At 50.3% G+C, this 17,177-nt stretch overlaps 1 protein-coding gene across 1 annotated transcript; it reads left to right on the top strand.

Moving 5' to 3' along the window:
- Positions 1-8,514: 8,514 nt before the first annotated feature.
- Positions 8,515-15,264, top strand: ENSA (endosulfine alpha). The gene is made up of 4 exons (XM_056112251.1): positions 8,515-8,638; positions 10,318-10,443; positions 12,350-12,516; positions 14,996-15,264. Exons 1-4 carry the CDS (start codon positions 8,582-8,584, stop codon positions 15,009-15,011), a joined length of 366 nt encoding a protein of 121 aa, XP_055968226.1. The 5' UTR covers positions 8,515-8,581; the 3' UTR covers positions 15,012-15,264.
- The last annotated feature ends 1,913 nt before the right edge of the window (positions 15,265-17,177 follow it).

Genomic DNA, 17,177 nt, shown 5'->3' with positions numbered 1-17,177 from the left:
GTAAATAAAGTCCTTCCACTCCCAGTGAGTGACTCATGAGCCAGGTATGGTCCCAAAACCAAAACAAAGAGAAAACAAACTCTAAGACTGAGCAATAAAAGACCATGAGCACCACCAGGTGTGGCCCCAAAAATATTTTTACTAGGATTGGTTTATTTTTTTCTTTTTGGGTCACACCTGGCGATGCACAGGGGTCACATTACTCCTGGCAGTGCTCAGGGGACCATACGGGATGCTAGGAATCGAACCCAGGTTGGCCGAGTGCAAGGCAAACGCCCTACCTGCTGTGCTGTCACTCCAGCCCCGGGTTTGTTTTTTTTTAACTTGGATTGTTTATACCTCCCTGTTTTTATTTGAAACAAAGCATATTCCCCTTAAGGCATCCTTTATGCATTGTTTCTCAAATTATGGTATAAAAACCAGGACCCAGATCAGCATGGTGGAGGAAAAAATGGGAATGAGCAAAGCTTGAGAAAAGGCAGCTTCCTGATCACACCTGAAGTCTCTCAAAGCTACCACATTATAGTTGGAGAACACATCTATATTTTATTGCTATTCATCCAAAATAATCCAGTGCATGGGCCAGAGTGATAGGACATCAGGGAGGGCATTTGCCTTGCATGCAGCTGACCTGGGTTCTATCCCACACACTACGTACAGTCCCCAGAGCACTGCTGGGTGTGGTTCAAAAAATATAACACACAATAGACACACACAGGGCTGGAGCGATAGCACAGCGGGTAGGGCGTTCGCCTTCCAAGCGGCCAACATGGCCGACCCGAGTTCGATTCCTCCGCCCCTCTCGGAGAGCCCGGCAAGCTACCGAGAGTATTCGATATGCCAGACACAGTAACAACAAAGTCTCCAATGGAGACGTTACTGGGCCCGCTCGAGCAAATCGACGATCAACGGGAGGGCCTTTACCTTTACCTTTACACATTTCAAGTGCTTACCAATTAATTGGCACTTGGCTATGTGCTAACAATGTAAAGTGATATAGAGTGCCCAGGGGCATGGCTCAGTGCCCCTGATCTGCTGTACATGAAACAGGCCACTGTCCCATCCCTTCCACATCATGACCAGGTGACTACAGGGGTGGTACTAAGAACCCCACCACCGATGTGTGAATCCTGAATCCCCTCACCAACAAAGGAAAGAGAAGGGACAGGACAAACATAGAACACAATTTTAGCTTCCAAGAAGCACCATTTAACGTGGGTAGATCAGATATTTTGTGATAAATGTTCAAATCGAAGTGTAAACAATATTTGGGAGCATAAAGAAGTAACATTCTCTCTGGATCAGCCGGAAAGAGGTGGAGGAGTCATATTTATTTATAGTAGCCTTCATGGGTTGAATACATTTTTGAGAGGTACTATGGTAACCAGTTTATATATTATTCATTCCTCACACTAACAGACCCTATAAGGTTATTTAAAGACACCTGAAGATGGTGACTTTGCCTGAAGACACAGTGTACACAGTGCATGCAGAAGTGCAGACAGGCATTTGATGCTGGGGTTGTGATTCAGTGGTAGAGTATTAGCCTTTCAAGTTGGAAGTCCTTTGTAGTTAAATTCTCAAAAAATCAATCTCGCCTTCCCCCCAACCTCTCTCACTCCCTCCCTCTCCTTCCCTCTCTCTCCTTCCCTCTCTCTCCTTCTCTCTCTCTTCTCTCTCTCTCTCTCTCTCTCTCTGTCTCTCTCTCTCTCTCTCTCTCTCTGATGCTTGGCACTGCTTGAAAGATCATATACAGTACCAGAGATCAAAACCAGGTCAGCCTTGTGCAAGGCAAATGTCCTACCCCTTGTATTATCACTCTGGCCCAAACAGTAACCGAACAATGTTTTTATAGTTTTACTTTTGTTTGGGGGGAAAGAATGGTTTGGGGCCATACCCAGCTGTTTACTCTTGGCTTTGACCTCAGGGATCATTCCTGGCAGGGCTCAAAGGACCATAGATGGTACCAGGGATTGAATCCAGCTTAGTAGTGTGCAAGGCGGGCACCCTACCCATTGTACTATCTATCCAGCCTGTCAAAAATTTTATTTTGTTTTGTAAGTGTTTTGGTTTTGGCCACACCTGGCAGTGCTCAGGAGTTACTCCTAGCTCTGCACTCAGGAATTATTCCTTGTGAGCTCCGGGGACTATATGGGGTGCTGGGGATTGAACCTGGGTCAGCTATTTGCAAGGCAAACATCTTCCTTGCTGCACTATTGCTCTGACCCCTGGCTGCATAAATTTTATTTTTATTTATTTATTTATTTTTGCTTTTTGGGTCACACCCAGCGATGCTCAGGGGTTACTCCTGGCTCATGCACTCAGGAATCGCTCCTGGCGGTGCTCGGGGGACCATATGGGATGCTGGGAATCGAACCTGGGTCGGCCATGTTGGCTGCTTGCAAGGCAAACGCCTACCCGCTGTGCTATTGCTCCAGCCCCTGCATAAATTTTAAAGAAACCAACAGGCATGACTGCTTATTGAGAGCTGAATATTGTCTCTCTTTGGGAGGCCTTCCCAGCATACTTAACCACTTCACTCTCTTGTCTTCACTTAAAGTCAGTCTTAAAGACTGTCCAGTTTGAGGAGTAAGAGCTATGACTGACGTGGAAAATATTATATTCAAATGTTGTTTTCTTTAGAGGGCCTTCTTTGGGGGGCTGCACCCAGCAGTGCTCAGGAGCTATTTCAGGCTCTGCTCAGGGATCACTTGGGGCTCAAGGGACAGGAACGTTTGGGGTGAAAACAGAGTCGGCAACACACAAGGCCAGCACCCTGTACTACCACTGTGCTACCCCTCCAACCCTATTCAAATGATTTGTTACATGCTAGAACTTCCTGAATGTGTGCTTTTTACATTTATCTGATTTCCAAAAGAGGTAACTTAAGCGAACTGACTAATAACAGAATAAGCAATGCAGAAAGGAATTTTGGTGGGTGCGACAGAAGAGGTGCCAGAGCAATCGTTTGTCTGGTTGACCAGGTTCAATCACTGGCACCACATATGGTCCCCTGAGCATCGTCAGGAGAGATCCCTGAGCACAGAGACAGGAGCAAACCCTGAGCACTGCTGAATGTCCCCCCACCCAAGAAAAGTATAGATCCAAACCATTGACTACACAGTGGTCTTTTGAATTAGCACACAACGTTTAACGTTCATTTACTTCTTCACTGATATTTTCCTTATATAAAATTGAATTCCTTTGTTTTCCTTAACTTTTTTTGGGGGGGAGGGGCACACCTGGCTGTGCTCAGTGCTTACTCCTGGTTCTGTGCACATGGATCATCATTACTGGGGGACTGTAGGAACTTCTGTGAACTGAACCTGGGTCAGGTACGTGCAAGGAAAGTGCCTTGCTCCATGTATTAAAACTGGCTTCCCCCACCAATTATTTTAACTACAAACACAATAAATCAAAGGCCAAGTGTTAGTTTTTGTAGTCTGAGTTTAGTTTCTATGTTGTCTGAAATATTCCTTGATCAGCTCAGCCAAAAATGGTCCTTTAACACTTACAAATAGAACTTATTTGGTGATCGTCATTGCTGTCATACAAAGTGTGACTTAGCTACTTAAACGTGGCCAAACTTCCTTGTTCATAGTTAACCAACCTCTAGGGTTCCAAAACTGGTGACTTCACATTGATTACGCCAACATCAGGATTTTTGTTTTTGTTTTCGTTTTTTTAGTTATGCCATATTGTCCAGGAACTGTAAGACAATTTGTACTCACTTCCCATCTCCACAAAGTGAGATTTCCCTCTCTCCCAGCTTCCCACCCACCATCTCTGTCATCCCCACCAAATCTGCCTCAAAGTCAGTTCATTTTCCAGCACCGCCTCATTCTTCCCACTCATCAGTCTCATTCTGTCTTTCCTAAAGCGTGTAGACACCCTGTATCCAGGAACTGGCGAACCAACCTTGCCTTATTATCCTTCCACTGTTCCTTACCTGTCCTTTGCCCTAGTTGACCCTGGCGGGTTTTGTTTTTTCCCTGCTTTCTCGTTACTCGTCTGGCCAGTCATTACCGGCCAAAGCAAACACAGCCTGCAGGTTGGATTTCAGATTCATGCCTATCTCGGGATAATGTTTCTGTTTTGAATCATCGCTATTTCCTGTATTTTCTCTAGACCTACCATTCCATTCTACTATTTATTTCTCAAAAAATAGATCTTAAAAAACAAACATCAGGGGCTGAAGCGATAGTACAGCGGGTAGGGCGTTTGCCTTGCACACGGCCGACCCGGGTTCGATCCCCGGCATCCCATATGGTCCCCTGAGCACCGCCAGGAGTGATTCCTGAGTGCAGAGCCAGGAGTAACCACTGAGCATCGCTGGGTGTGATGCACAAAAAACAAACAAACAAACAAACAAAAAAAACTTGCAGTGAACTTTTGTGCCCTCCATTTTGTTTTTGTTTGTTTTTGTTTTTTTGTTTTTCATGATTTTAGAAGGGCAATTCATTTTTTTAATTTAATATTTAATTTAATATAATTTTTAACCACATTTGGAGATTCATTTTTTTATTTTTTTTCAGTGAATCACCGTGAGATACAGTTACAAAGCTTTCTTTCATGTTTGAGTTTCATTCATACAATGATCGAACACCCATCCCTCCACCAGCAATGTCTCCAGTACACGTGCCCCCTTTCCAATCTTCCCCCTACCTCTATGGCAGACAATTTCCCCCAAACTCTCTCTCTACTTTTGGGCATTATGGTTCGCAATATAGACACTGAGAGGCTATCACGTTTGGTCCTCTATCTACTTTCAGCACACATCTCCCATCCCAAACGATTCCTCCAATCATCACTGACTTAGTGATCCCTTCTCTATTCCAGCTGCCCTCTCCCCCAGCTCAGGAGACAGGCTTCCAACCATGGAGCAATATTCCTGGCCCTTGTGTCTACTGTCCTTGGGTGTCAGTCTCATGTTATTTTATATTCCACAAATGAGTGCGGTCATTCTATGTCTGTCCCTCTCTTTCTGACTTATTTCACTTAGCGTGATACTTTCCATGACCATCCACTTATAACCAAATTTCATGACTTCATCTTTCCTAACAGCTGCATAGTATTCCATTCTGTAGATGTACCAACGTTTCTTTAATCAGTCGGCTGCTCTCAGGCACTCACGTTCTGGCTATTGTGAATAGTGCTGCAATGAACATACAGGTGCTGATGTCATTTCTACTCTGCTTTTTTGCACCCTCGGGATAAATTCCCCGAAGTGGTATCGTGGGGTCATATGGAAGCTCAATTTCTAGTTTTTGAAGAAATGCCCATATTGTTTTCCAAAAAGGCTGGGTCAGTTGGCATTTCCACCAACAGTGAGAGAGTGTCCCTTTCTCCCCACACCCATGCCAACACTGGTTTTGTTCTTTTGAATGTGTGCCAGTCCCTATGGTGTGAGATATCTCATTGTAGTTTTGATTTGCATCTCCCCGATGAATTTTAATTGCATTTTTATCAGTTTCACAATAATTTATTCCTTCAATATTCCAACCCAATCCTGTCACTTTTACACCTTACCCACTACCATTATTTCAAATTTTCCCAGCCACCACCCAAGCCTGCCCCAACAGGTCCTAAATAATTTACTTTGTATTTCTCTTTATGAATAATTCTCTTAAAATAATCAAAAAAGTTTTCCTTAGAAGAGTGTGAAGATTGTTGCACCTCACCCTGGAGCCACTGGACTGTCCCCTGCATTTTGGCTTCCCCATCAACTCATGTTCACACTGGTCCTTTCTTTCTGTGTCTCTTGTCAAATTTCCTCCAGTTGGGGCCTCTTCTACTTTCTCCTTTGGTAATCCCATCTATTTTCACAATTTTCATTTAGAGAAGAGGTGCACATTCATATATTTTATTCTAGTTTTTCTCCCAAACTGAAGATCTATATTCCTAGAATCCTAACATATAAAATATACAGATTTCGAAGGTGATTTTTCCTAAGTCTCCATTGCTTGGATATTGTCTACAAATAGATCTTTGCACAATACGAGAGGGGCTAAGGCATCTGCCCAAGTAAGGCCAACCCCATTTGCCCTGGCATAGAGTAAAGAGCCAGGAGTCAACCTTAAATGACACAAACTTGGGATATCCCCATTGTCCCTTCAAAAGTCGCTGGTTTTACATTGCAGGCTTCATTCTCTGCTTCAGATCCCATTCCCAAACTGACTTTTCTTTGGTTTTGTTTCTATAAACCCAAGAGGCATTTGTTTCCTCAATCCCAGCTGCTAGTTCCGTAGATTTCCAAAGACTTTCTCAAGGAGGTTCTGTTTCCTATACTTAATTATACTTTAAATCTGAATTATAACAACCTAGAATATTGCAATGACTTGGTTCTACTGGCCACCTATAACGTCTTTCTGCTTGAATTCTATTAATTACAATCAAAATAATAATCTCTGACTTCTTCCCTAAAAATCTTAAATATCTCTCCTGGATTACTGAATTATTCACAGATCCCTTACCCTGCCATCCAGGCCTTATGTGTTCTGGAAACAACTATTTTTCTATCCTTCCTGATACCTAGAGCTTTGAATACCCTCCCTCCATCCCTTCTCTCCTTCCTTCCTTCCTTCAATCTTCCTCCCTCCCTCCCTCCCTTCCAACCTTTCCTTCCTTCCTCTGTCCAACTCCTTAATTCTTCAAAGTTATGTATTCATAACTCTTGCTCCTGAATACATTTTAAAATTAAAATAAAATAAAATTAAAACCTAAAATAAAATTTTGTGATATCGAAGTCTTGAGTCCCTACAGCATGTTATTAGCACTTATTCCTCAGTGCTGGTGGATAAACATTGCCCCCCCCTCCTGTTTTTGGTCTTGTATGATGAGAATATGCATACTCAGAGCTTCTCATATGTTTCTATTAGAAGTACACTTAATTACACAGAAAAATGAGCAGACAGCTTCAAAGCCATCTGCCACAAGAAGCTGACTGAAAATCTGTATTACGATTTATTGTTACAATGTAATTGGTATTAGACTACCGATGGTTTTTGATATCAAAATGCTATTTTGGGTCTGGGATATGGCTCAGTGGCAGAGCAAATGTTTTGCATGTTAAGACTCTGGGTTCCATCCAGGCACCAAAAATACATTTTAAAAATTTAGGCTTGCTCTTCCAAGCCACTGTATTACCTTGAACACGTATCTTAGCTTCCTTATTTTTTCCGCTCTGGAGAAAACCGCACTCTCTCTTGAATACCTATTCCTCACTTTCACTCCCCTCATCTCTTTCTAAGTAAAGTTCATTCAATAAAAATTATCTTGCTTTACTTCAAAAAAAATATTTTAAAGAGGGGTTGGAGCGATAGTCCAGCGGGTAAGGTGCGTCACCTGCGTAGAGCCAACTCATGTTTGATTCCTAGCACCCCATTTGGTACCGAGTGCCAAGCCAAGGAGTAAGTGTTTTGTGGACCCAAAACAAAAACAAAAATTTAAAGAATAAAACCTGTGTTTTTGACTAACACTTCAAGAATATTTGTCTCTTTAATACTGTGAATTTAGAGTACATATAGCATTACTGTAGAAACCTCACGTTCTCTAAGCTTGAGCTTCTAAGGGCAGGAAAGACAGTCTTAATACATGTTTTCCTCGTAAAACGGATACAGCCCAGCTACTGACTCCAAACGCACAAGAAATACTATTGAACTGTGACCTGTATTCTCTAAGTTTGCAGATACCAGGAACAGTGCTCTGTTTTAGGCTTCACGATCACGACCATCCTTTTATTCATCGATTGCCTCAAGCAGGCCCCAGTAACGTCTCCTTCGTCCTAGCCCTGAGATTTTTTTTAAAAAGTGCCATATTCAAGGCTCTTTCAGGGTTAGGAGAATGAGACCCATCATTGTTACTGGTGTTTGGCATATTGGGTACGCCACGGGGAGTTTGCCAGACTCTGCCGTGTGGGCAGGTTACATCCGGCAGCCTGCCAGTTTGTCCAAAGTAGGAATAAGATAATAAAATGTCACAATAAGATGTTGCGCGGACTAGTCTACATTTAATGAAGTTTAGCAAGTATAAAACTGAATAGAAATTATAAAACAGAAGACACATCAGTGACACGCAGGAATACTTTGAAGCTCATTTTGATTTCCAAATTATTTTCCGGATAGATTTTTTTTTTTTTCTCTAACAGTGAGCAAAGCTTGAATACTGAAAATACAAGATCTGCATCCTTCAGCTCTACTGCCTGAGACTCAGCAACGCCTCCGGGCGCTAAGAGGTGGAGCCGAAAAAAGCCAAGCACAGGAAAAAAAAAAAAAACACGCCCAAGCTGTAGCACCGCCTCACGGACTTCCCATTGGTCTCTGCGGCCGCCTTTCTTTCCCTATTGGTGCTTCGGCTTGTCCATCGTCCCAGTGGCGCCCGCCTCTCCCTGGCGCCGATTGGCGGGCCGTTACGTCATTGCCTCGCCTTCCTCGCTCCCATTGGCTGCCGCGAGGAGGGGCGGTCGCAACGTCACAGGCAAGGTCGCCATTTTAACTGAGCAACCCTAGTGACAGGAGCTGGGCGCAGCTGGTCCCCGTCTCCCCTCCCCCTTCCCTTCTCCAGCTGATTTCCCGGCCCCGCCATGTCCCAGAAACAAGAAGAGGAGAACCCTGCGGAGGAGACCGGAGAGGAGAAGCAGGTGACGCGGGGGCGGGCGGGCGGGCGGGGGGTGATCGTGACGGGGCGGGAGACGGTCTCGCACCCGTGCCCATTGGTCGCCCCGGCCCCCGGCTCCGCAGGGGTTGGCCGCTGCTTGCGTCACGCGGGGTGAGCGTGAACGCGACTGGCTGCTCAGGCGCTGGTTGGCTGGGCCTCCTGTCAGTCAGGGCCGGTCCGCTTCCGATTGGCTGCTGGGCCGGCCGTCACGGTGCGCTGCGATTGGCTGAGCGCTGGTGCGAGGCGGGGGTTTGGAAAGCGGGGGTGGGAAGGGGGCCGGTGGTCCCGACTTGCGGAGTGTGTTCTGCGCTTCGCGGAGGTCGTGCTGGGGGGCCTCGCCCGAAGCCTCGGGGGGGATGCAGGTGGTGGCGAAGACTTGTTGATAGGAGCGGCACTGGGGGGCGGAGAGGAGGGATGATCGTCCTGGCAGTCGCCCGCGGGGCCGACGGGGAAAGAGGAAACAGTAGCAGGAACGTCTCGGGAAACTGTTACATTGTTGCAGTGCTGGGGGCTGAGCCCGGGGAAGCGTGTGCTGTGCCCTTGCTCCTAGCGGCTTTCTCAGAGAGGGATGGAGGTCAGACGTAGGGAAGGCCCGTGGTGCCAGGCCGGTGGTGCCAGGCCGATGATGCCAGGCCAGCCTTGCCCTGGCGCCCAGCGGGCCGGGCTGAACCTCCCGTCGGGGTTTGTGTTGGATCCTTAACTCCTGGATGCGGGGCTCAAGGAATTACACGGGCGTCATAGTTTTGCTGGGCTCTCTAGGGAGGGAGATTTATTCCACTAAGGAGTAATAAAAGCGACCGATCGACCTTATTTAGGGCCTTAGGAAAAGTCCCCAAAGGCAAGGTCAGCTGGCCCCACCGGGAGAAGAAGAAAATAATAACCCGAGAACCCCTGCAGCTAATTGAGCTCTTGTCATGATCCCCAGATGAACAGCACTTTTAATCTCACTAGGGAAGGTGCTGATTATTTATTTATTCATTTTTGGCCAAAACGGATGGGTAGATAATGCTAGTGAATTTACTGTATCTTCATTTCCCCAGGGTTAAAAACTCATTGGTGTACCCACCTGTCACCTTTGGGCCACGAAGTAGTGGTAGGGTGGAGAGAGGGCAGCAGGGCCCGGGTCTAGCTACTTTGTAAAGAGACTCGCAGCTGACAGCAGAGGGCTGAGGATGGAGGCAGCAGCTGGGCAGAATCTCCCCGGGCTCCGCTTCGCCTGGAGTGTGCTCTTCTCATCTTGCAGTCCGGACGCCGTGGCTGGCTCTGTTCTCTGCCCTTTCTGGCTTCTGTGCTGAGTGCGCCATGTCTCTCCCCGGGATTAAGGCATCGTCACCTTTAACCAGCACTCCCAGGTCACCCAGATAATTCTAGGGCAGAGGCCGAGTGCGGACTCGTCATCACGCAGTCATCTTGAGCTGTAGGGATTGGAACAGAGTTGAGCTTTAGGAAAACGCTTCCTTCCCCCTGCCTCCGATGGAGCCCGGATTTCACGCAGACACGGCCGGTACTTGGCCACTGAGGTCCGGGCCAGGCCCAAGGTCCAGCTTCGAGAGACTGTCGAGATAGCATGTCAGTGAATAGGCAGGTCAGGGAGGGGGCATCAGGTACTCGAGGTACCAGCTTCTCAGGCTGTCATTCTCTCGGCCGGTTTGTTTCCTCTAGGACACACAGGAGAAAGAAGGTATTCTCCCCGAGAGAGCTGAGGAGGCAAAGCTGAAGGCCAAATACCCCAGCCTCGGACAAAAGCCTGGCGGCTCCGACTTCCTCATGAAGAGACTCCAGAAAGGGGTATGGACCACCATCTCGTACTTCGGAGCTAGAGTGCGTGTTAAGAGCCGCTCCTGATGGCTGAGCTGGAGGTTTGGCAGGGCTGGAGATGAATGAGGAACTTGTGAAGAGCAAAGGGCGGATCATGGTAATCCCCGATGCAGTGTCAGCTCCCTTCTGGCCTCCCCTGAGGAAACCAAGACTGGACACAGGGGCAGGACGGTTGGGAAGGCAAAGGGATTAGGAAAGGACCCGAGTGGCTGGGAGGCCGATGCCCCCGTGTGCATTTGCCTGTTTAGTTGATGAGAGTTCTAAGATGCTACTGCTTAAAATTAGAGCTATATTGGTGTGTCGTTTCAAAAAAAGATGAAACTTTTTGCCCTGCAGATGTCCACGGTTTAAACGGGGCCTTTTTTTTCGGACTTAGCACTAGATATTAATCACACTTGCCCCACGCCTTTTCTCTTTGCTGCCCAGAGTGGTCTGCCCCATCAAGGGAGGATTCCCTTCGCAGACATCAGGCCTAGGGTCCCCATTAAGTCATGGATCCAGAGAACGTGTGTCCGGGGGAGCAGAACAGCGAGTGGGAAGGAGGCTGTGAGGCCATTGGCTCCGGCGTCCTGTCTCCATGCTGCGGGGGGAGATTCGCGGCTCCCTCCCTGTGGCTCGGCAGCCGTGGGCGGGCTGCCACAGCTCTGGAACATGTGTGGGCGTGGTGGGAAGCAGGCTGAGCAGATTTGCTGCATGAGCGAGCCCAGATTCTATTCATGGGCTGAGACTCCTTCTTGGTGTTGAGGTTGCTGGCTTGAAGTCGCTGCCATTGCTAGGATGGCACCCGATTAACCCTTCTGGTTTCCGTTGCCCCAGCACCACGGCCACTGCACGTTAATGTGTCCTCAGTGGGTCTTGCTTCTGAATCACGTCAGTAATGTTAGCCATTCTGTGCTGATGGGCGGCAAGGGAGGTGGATACAGAAGAGATAGGGACCGGCCCTAACTGGAGCAGTCTCTGCTTTGGGATAGCACAGGGGTTAACAGTGCCTGCCTCACATGCGGCCAACCCCAGTTCGATCACTGCCAGTGTGCCAAAATAGTTCTTTTTTTGATTTACATGTAAATCGGATACTGTAATGAGAAACTTTTTGTGGGAGGGTTGGGGAGGGTAGGATAAGACTTTTTCTCCAGAAACCAGGAAGAGTACTGGAGTTCGGTGCTCGCCTAAGCGTGCGGCGACCTCATTGTGATCCTGGGCACCACATATGGTCCCTGAGCACCTCTAGGTGCTTTGCATGCAGTTAACCCTGATTTAATCTCTTGACAGCACATGTGAAATAAGAGCACTGCCCAGGAGCCATCCCTGAGACAGTCGGATGTGATCTAAAACAAACCAAAAAACCTTTTAATCTAACCTGAAAACTTTGTGCCCGAAAAGGTTCGGGAAAATTGGGAAGAATACGTACATACACGGAATCGGTACTGAGCTCTGTGTGCGTGAAGTTAGGCTGGGAGGAACACCTAGAAGTCAGTCAGGGGCCTGGAGAGAGAGCATAGCAGGTTGGGCGCTTGCCTTAGATGTGGCCGATACCACAGACGCTGAGCTCCAAACACCACCAGGAGTAATTCCTGAGCACAGAGCCAGGAATAACCCCTGAACATCACTGGGTCTGGCCCTGAAACCAGAATAAATAATTTTTCAGAAAAGTTATTCTGGAAAAAAGGTAAATTCATGTAACTGATCCAGAGCTCCCTGAGCATGAAGTTAGTCTGGGAGGAACACACGGTACCTGTCATTGATCCTGAGCTCTGTGCGTGACGTTAATCCGAGAAGACCCAAGCTGCTCGTGGGCAGAGTTTGAGAGGGATGTTGTCTCCTTGCTTGTGAGCCGGGCCGGGGCTCCTAACTCACCTGACCCCCTCTTGTCTCTCAGCAAAAGTACTTTGACTCAGGAGACTACAACATGGCCAAAGCCAAGATGAAGAATAAGCAGCTGCCCAGTGCGGGAGCAGACAAGAACCTGGTGACTGGCGACCACATCCCCACCCCACAGGACCTACCCCAGAGAAAGTCCTCGCTCGTCACCAGCAAGCTTGCGGGGTAACCGGGCCCCTTCTCCCCTTCCTCACCCACTGGACTTCCGTGTGTCATAGGCAGGGCTGGAGCGGGCTCAGCAGGTCTCAGCTCACGCGCCAGCCCTCACTGATTCCGCTGGGGGCTGCGGAGAAGGCCGGGGGGTTGAGCAGCGCCCCGAGTTCATTGCTCTGGTCAGCTCGAGATTCCCACACCCTCCCGTAACCCAGGTAGGAACCCCGAAGCAGGAGACTAGGATTGGGGGACGCTGCACCCGCCTTTGTCCCTTGTGTGTAAGGAACGGAGGCGTGCGTTGTGCGTCTGGAAGAGGCGCCCCCCAGTGCTTAGCCGAAGCCTGGGGGGCCTGGCCGAGCTGGGAGTGGTCGCGCGGACCGGCTCTGTCTCTGTGCTTCTCAGTGTCCATCCCTTAGGCTGCTGTTGTCCGTGTCTCCATCCGGACACTTGTGGAGTTGCCGCAGAAGGAAAAAGCATCTCGTTCGCCCAGAGGACAGTGCCCTCTCCCCCTGCGCCATTGCCTCAGCCTGCCCTGGCTCCCCACTCTCGTGCCCCCCGAAAGGCGCCCTCTCTCCCTGACCTGCCTGGGAGGCTCCTGGGGGCTGGACAGAGCGCCCTGGCGTAGCGGCAGGAGTCGGGCTTCCAGTTGCGCTCGCTCGCACAGAACCCACCCGCTCCCCAGGTCGGGTCAGGCTGCCTCTGGATTTGGAGCTTCTCCGTAAACTAGGCTTGGATTGGTTCTGAGTCTCCAGTCCAGCCGCAAACGCGGCTATTCATGGTACCACTAAACGCGGGAATGGCAGCGGGTGTCCTGCAGAAGGGGATGCTGAAGGCCGTGGGAGGGCGGGAGTTGAGTCCTGGGGTGGGACCAGAGGGCCTCAGTAACGCACGGGGGCTCGAGGGGAGAAGCTTCTAGCCTCTGCCTCATTCCATCCCGGCTGTAGGCTGTCCTGGGGTGGCCGTCAGCGGTGGGCCCAGGAGGACAGGCTCAGGTCCCAGGCGGGTGTGTTGTCGGAGAAGGAAGAGGGGATGAGCTGTCTGAGCCTCAGGGCCTCCCTCCTGCCGGGCTGGCGCAGCAGGTTCTGGGGGTGAGTCATCCGGGCAGGAGCCACTCGGAGAAGACTGAGTCAGGCACAGGGAATGGGAGGGAGGGCTTGCAGCTGGCCGGTAGTTTCCTGGAGGGTCTGGTGGTTACTGGCTTGGCCTGAATCTTCCTGACTGCAGCCCCCCAGGCCATAGTGCGAGCAGACTGTCCCAGAGGGTGCCCTCCCGCCATTCTCTCTGCCTTGTCGCCTCACAGACTCTGATCTGCCAAACACTGGCCCAGTGACAGGGGCCCGGAGATGTGCCCCTGTCCTGACCGGCCATTCCCATCGCAGGCTCTTGTTGAGACTAGACAGGAAGGAACGGCGAGACCAGGGTTCCCAGATCTCCCGGCCCCCCCGCCCCTTGTACCCGCCCTGTAATTGTATATAATTTGTGTGTTTTTTGCTCCATTCCTCATGCTGTCTTCCGAGTCCATGTGAGAAGGGGAGAATGCGACACCCCGTATAGTTTCCTCAGTTGTCCGAGCTGTGTTGTACATAGATATGTCACATGATTATATATATAAATATATATATAATTTTGTACGTTATTTTCATCTTCGATCTTCTCAGAGTTTGTACTTTTTTTTTCTTTTCTGTCTGAGCTGCTTTCTCTATTGGCCAGTTTGAGTCCTTAGGACTAAGGTCACAGCAAAACACAGGGAAATAGGGGGAAAAGAGGGGAAAAAAACCAAACAGGTTCTTTTCTCTCCCACCTGTCATCTTCATGACTCAGAAAACAAATAAACCACAATTCCCTGTTTGCCACCTGTTGCAGCAATATGAAGTACATTCTGTGGCAAAAAAGGTCATTTCCAAGGGACTGGAGACATAGCACAATGGGGAGGGTGCTTGCCTTTCACGTGACTTACCCAGGTTCGATCCCCAGCATCCCATGTGGTCTCTGGAGTCCGCCAGGAATGATCCCTGAGTGCAGAGCCAGGATTAAGGCCTGAGCACTGCCAGGAGTGGCTCAGAAACAAAAAAAAAAAACTCTTTAAAAAGTCATTTCCAGAGCCAAATTACATTGATTAAGCCTCGATGGTGTGTGGGGTCTGTCGGGCCCACTGCTGCCGGGGGTCCGGCTGTCCCTAAAACCAAAGACGGCCCCAGATTCAGCAGCGGAATCCTTGCACACCTCCAGTTACTTTGATCTTGTCTAAACTGTTTTCATGGTCGCATCCAAAAACAGAGCACATTTTGTTCTATAGTTTGTTGTACATACGGGGACTTGACTTGTCCCCGCCCTGTCTCGCTGGCCCCGTGGACAGGGTGGACAGGGTCAGGCCGGAGGGCGGCGCGAGCTGAGCTGAGAGGATGGGCAGGGCGGGGCAGGGCGGGGCTGGAGCGGAGGCGGCTCCCTTATTACTTGACAGTGTTTCTTTTTCTTCTGTGTTCGTCCACAGCGGCCAAGTTGAATGATGCTGCCTGGGGCCCCACCGATCCTGAGACGCTGTCCCCCCCGGCTCCTGTGCTGGCTCCTGCCCCCCTTGTTTTTGCAGCCAGGGGTGATGGGGGGCGCGGGGCGGACTCAGGCCGGGGAGGTGAGGCCCTGCCTGCTGGTGCCCCGGCACAGGGAGCCCCTTGGGCTGAGCACCAAGACCTTGAACCTTTTTTGTTTCACCTTTTTTCCAGTTAACTGTTTGCAGAAACCTCAGTGGAATTCTGGGCTGGGTGGGGGCGGGGGGAGGCGGGAGGACCATGCATTAGGCCTTGGAGTTGATGCAACCGTTCTGACTCTCCTCCTTAGCCGTGTTTAGGGGCTGGGGCTTGGGGAATAGACGGAAGACGAGGGCATCTGATTGGCCTCTGTAGGAACACGCTCTGCTGGCCTCTGTGCCTGGGAACCTGGGTCAGAGAAGGCGACTTGTCGGCTGACTGACCAAGGGCACGGAGCCTCTGGTTCTGCAGAGCATGCAGTGTGAGCTGTTCATTAAAAAGGAAAACCAAGTGCTGACCTTGGAATAGATTTGCTGTGGGGTCAAGGGCAGGGGCAGTGGCAGGGGGAGGGGCCATGAGTGTGGGGAGCCCCACAGAGCCCTGGGAGACGTTTTTCAGTTTTGGAAATTTAAAAAAAAACCTACAGGAAAACCCAGCTCAGAAAGACTCTGAAGTGGTTGGTGTGTTTTATTGGGGTCTGGGTTAAGGGAGGACACGAGCCTGGGGTCCCGTGGGGAGCCTCCCTCCAAAGGGCCGGGCAGGGGTGTGGGGTTCAGACCAGACCCTGCCGCCTTCACAGCTCCTGCAAGAGGTGCTGCCTTTGGAGTTCAAGTCCAAGTAGACCTGTGGCATTTGACCCTCGTGGTTTGTTGGCACCGAGGCTTCATCCAGACAAGGACAGTCACTCCTTCCCACTCAGGCTGCCACTCACAGTACTGCTTGGGGCCATAGCACGTGCCCAGAATGGAATGGCCCAAATTTGGCCCAGCACTACAAGCCTGCAACCCCCTCTCCTCCACCACGGCTCGGGGGTCCAAGGAGTAGCCCCTATTTGGAGATTCAAAACAGGGCCTGGAGTCATGGTACAGAGGGAGGGTATACTGTGGCTGGCCCGGGTTCAACCCCCAGCACCCCATGTGGTCCCCCCGTACCCTGCCAGGAGGAAGGCCTGAGCACCACTGGGTGAAGCCCCGAAAACAACTCCCCAAAAAAGGCAACAACATACAACGCATGTCTTGCTTTGCATATGTGGGGGTTTGGCCTCCAGCTCCCACTCTTGTGTGTGTACACCACGCACACAAAAGTTGCCCTGCATGTAAAGAAGTGTGACCTGACAAGCCAAAGGAAAGCAGTGACCCTTCCCCAGTGCCCTCCCTGCCTGTTTGCTGGCCGCCGGCCCTGGCCAGGACTCGCAGGAACACACGTTTCCCTCCAGCCTGTAGGAGGCATCACCAAAGGAGAGGCCAACTGGGCGCGTGCCCCAGAACCCCTGCCCCTGCCGATTCCACCTTCATATCAGTTCCTGCCGCTCACCTGTGTGGCGCCCCAGGGCGGACTGAGCTGTACGGGACAGGGGGCCGCGGCCAGAACAGACCTTTCTGAGAACTGCCTTCCTGCTGAGGGAAGAGTTCTCCAGAACAGCGGAAGAAATGTTCTCGGAAATGCGATCAAACTGGCAAGAACATGGGCTGGAGCGAGAGGACCCTGGGGAGAGTGCTCGCCCTGCACATGGCAGCCCCCGGTGCCGTCCCTGGCATGTCTCTGGTCTGCTAAGCACTGCCAGGAGTAAGCCCTGAGCATCAACAAGTGTAACCCCAAAACAACAATAGTCCATTCAATAAGTACGTTTAATAAATCGTCACGTGAGTTTTCAGCAACAGGTGGTTCCTGACTGCTTTCCTGGTTGAGCCGGGACTCACGATCCCTCCTGCTTCGTCTGGTTTGGTTTATGTCGGTGATGCCAGGAGTGGCCTGGGGCCTCCACTTGGCTAGTGTTGTCAGCCCGTGCAGACGGCAGTGGAAAGTCAGATGGAGGCCACGGCAAGAGACTAGGGGCAGCTGACTGGACGGGACCGCAGGAAAGAACCAGGATGGGCAGGTTGGAAACTGAGCTGCGCCGTGGCTCCCCGTCTCTCTGGGCAGGCTGGG

The sequence above is a fragment of the Sorex fumeus genome, unplaced genomic scaffold, assembly GCF_029834395.1.
Source record: "Sorex fumeus unplaced genomic scaffold, SorFum_2.1 ptg000001l, whole genome shotgun sequence".
Lineage (NCBI taxonomy): Eukaryota > Metazoa > Chordata > Mammalia > Eulipotyphla > Soricidae > Sorex > Sorex fumeus.
Note: the sequence above shows the minus strand (reverse complement) of the source record. Positions and strands in the feature narration are given on the sequence as shown.

Coding starts and splice junctions, on each gene's coding strand:
- ENSA (XM_056112251.1), top strand. CDS start 8,582: ATGTCCCAGAAACAAGAAGAGGAGAACCCTGCGGAGGAGACCGGAGAG. Junction 8,639..10,317: donor AGACCGGAGAGGAGAAGCAG/GTGACGCGGGGG, acceptor TGTTTCCTCTAG/GACACACAGGAGAAAGAAGG. Junction 10,444..12,349: donor TGAAGAGACTCCAGAAAGGG/GTATGGACCACC, acceptor CTTGTCTCTCAG/CAAAAGTACTTTGACTCAGG.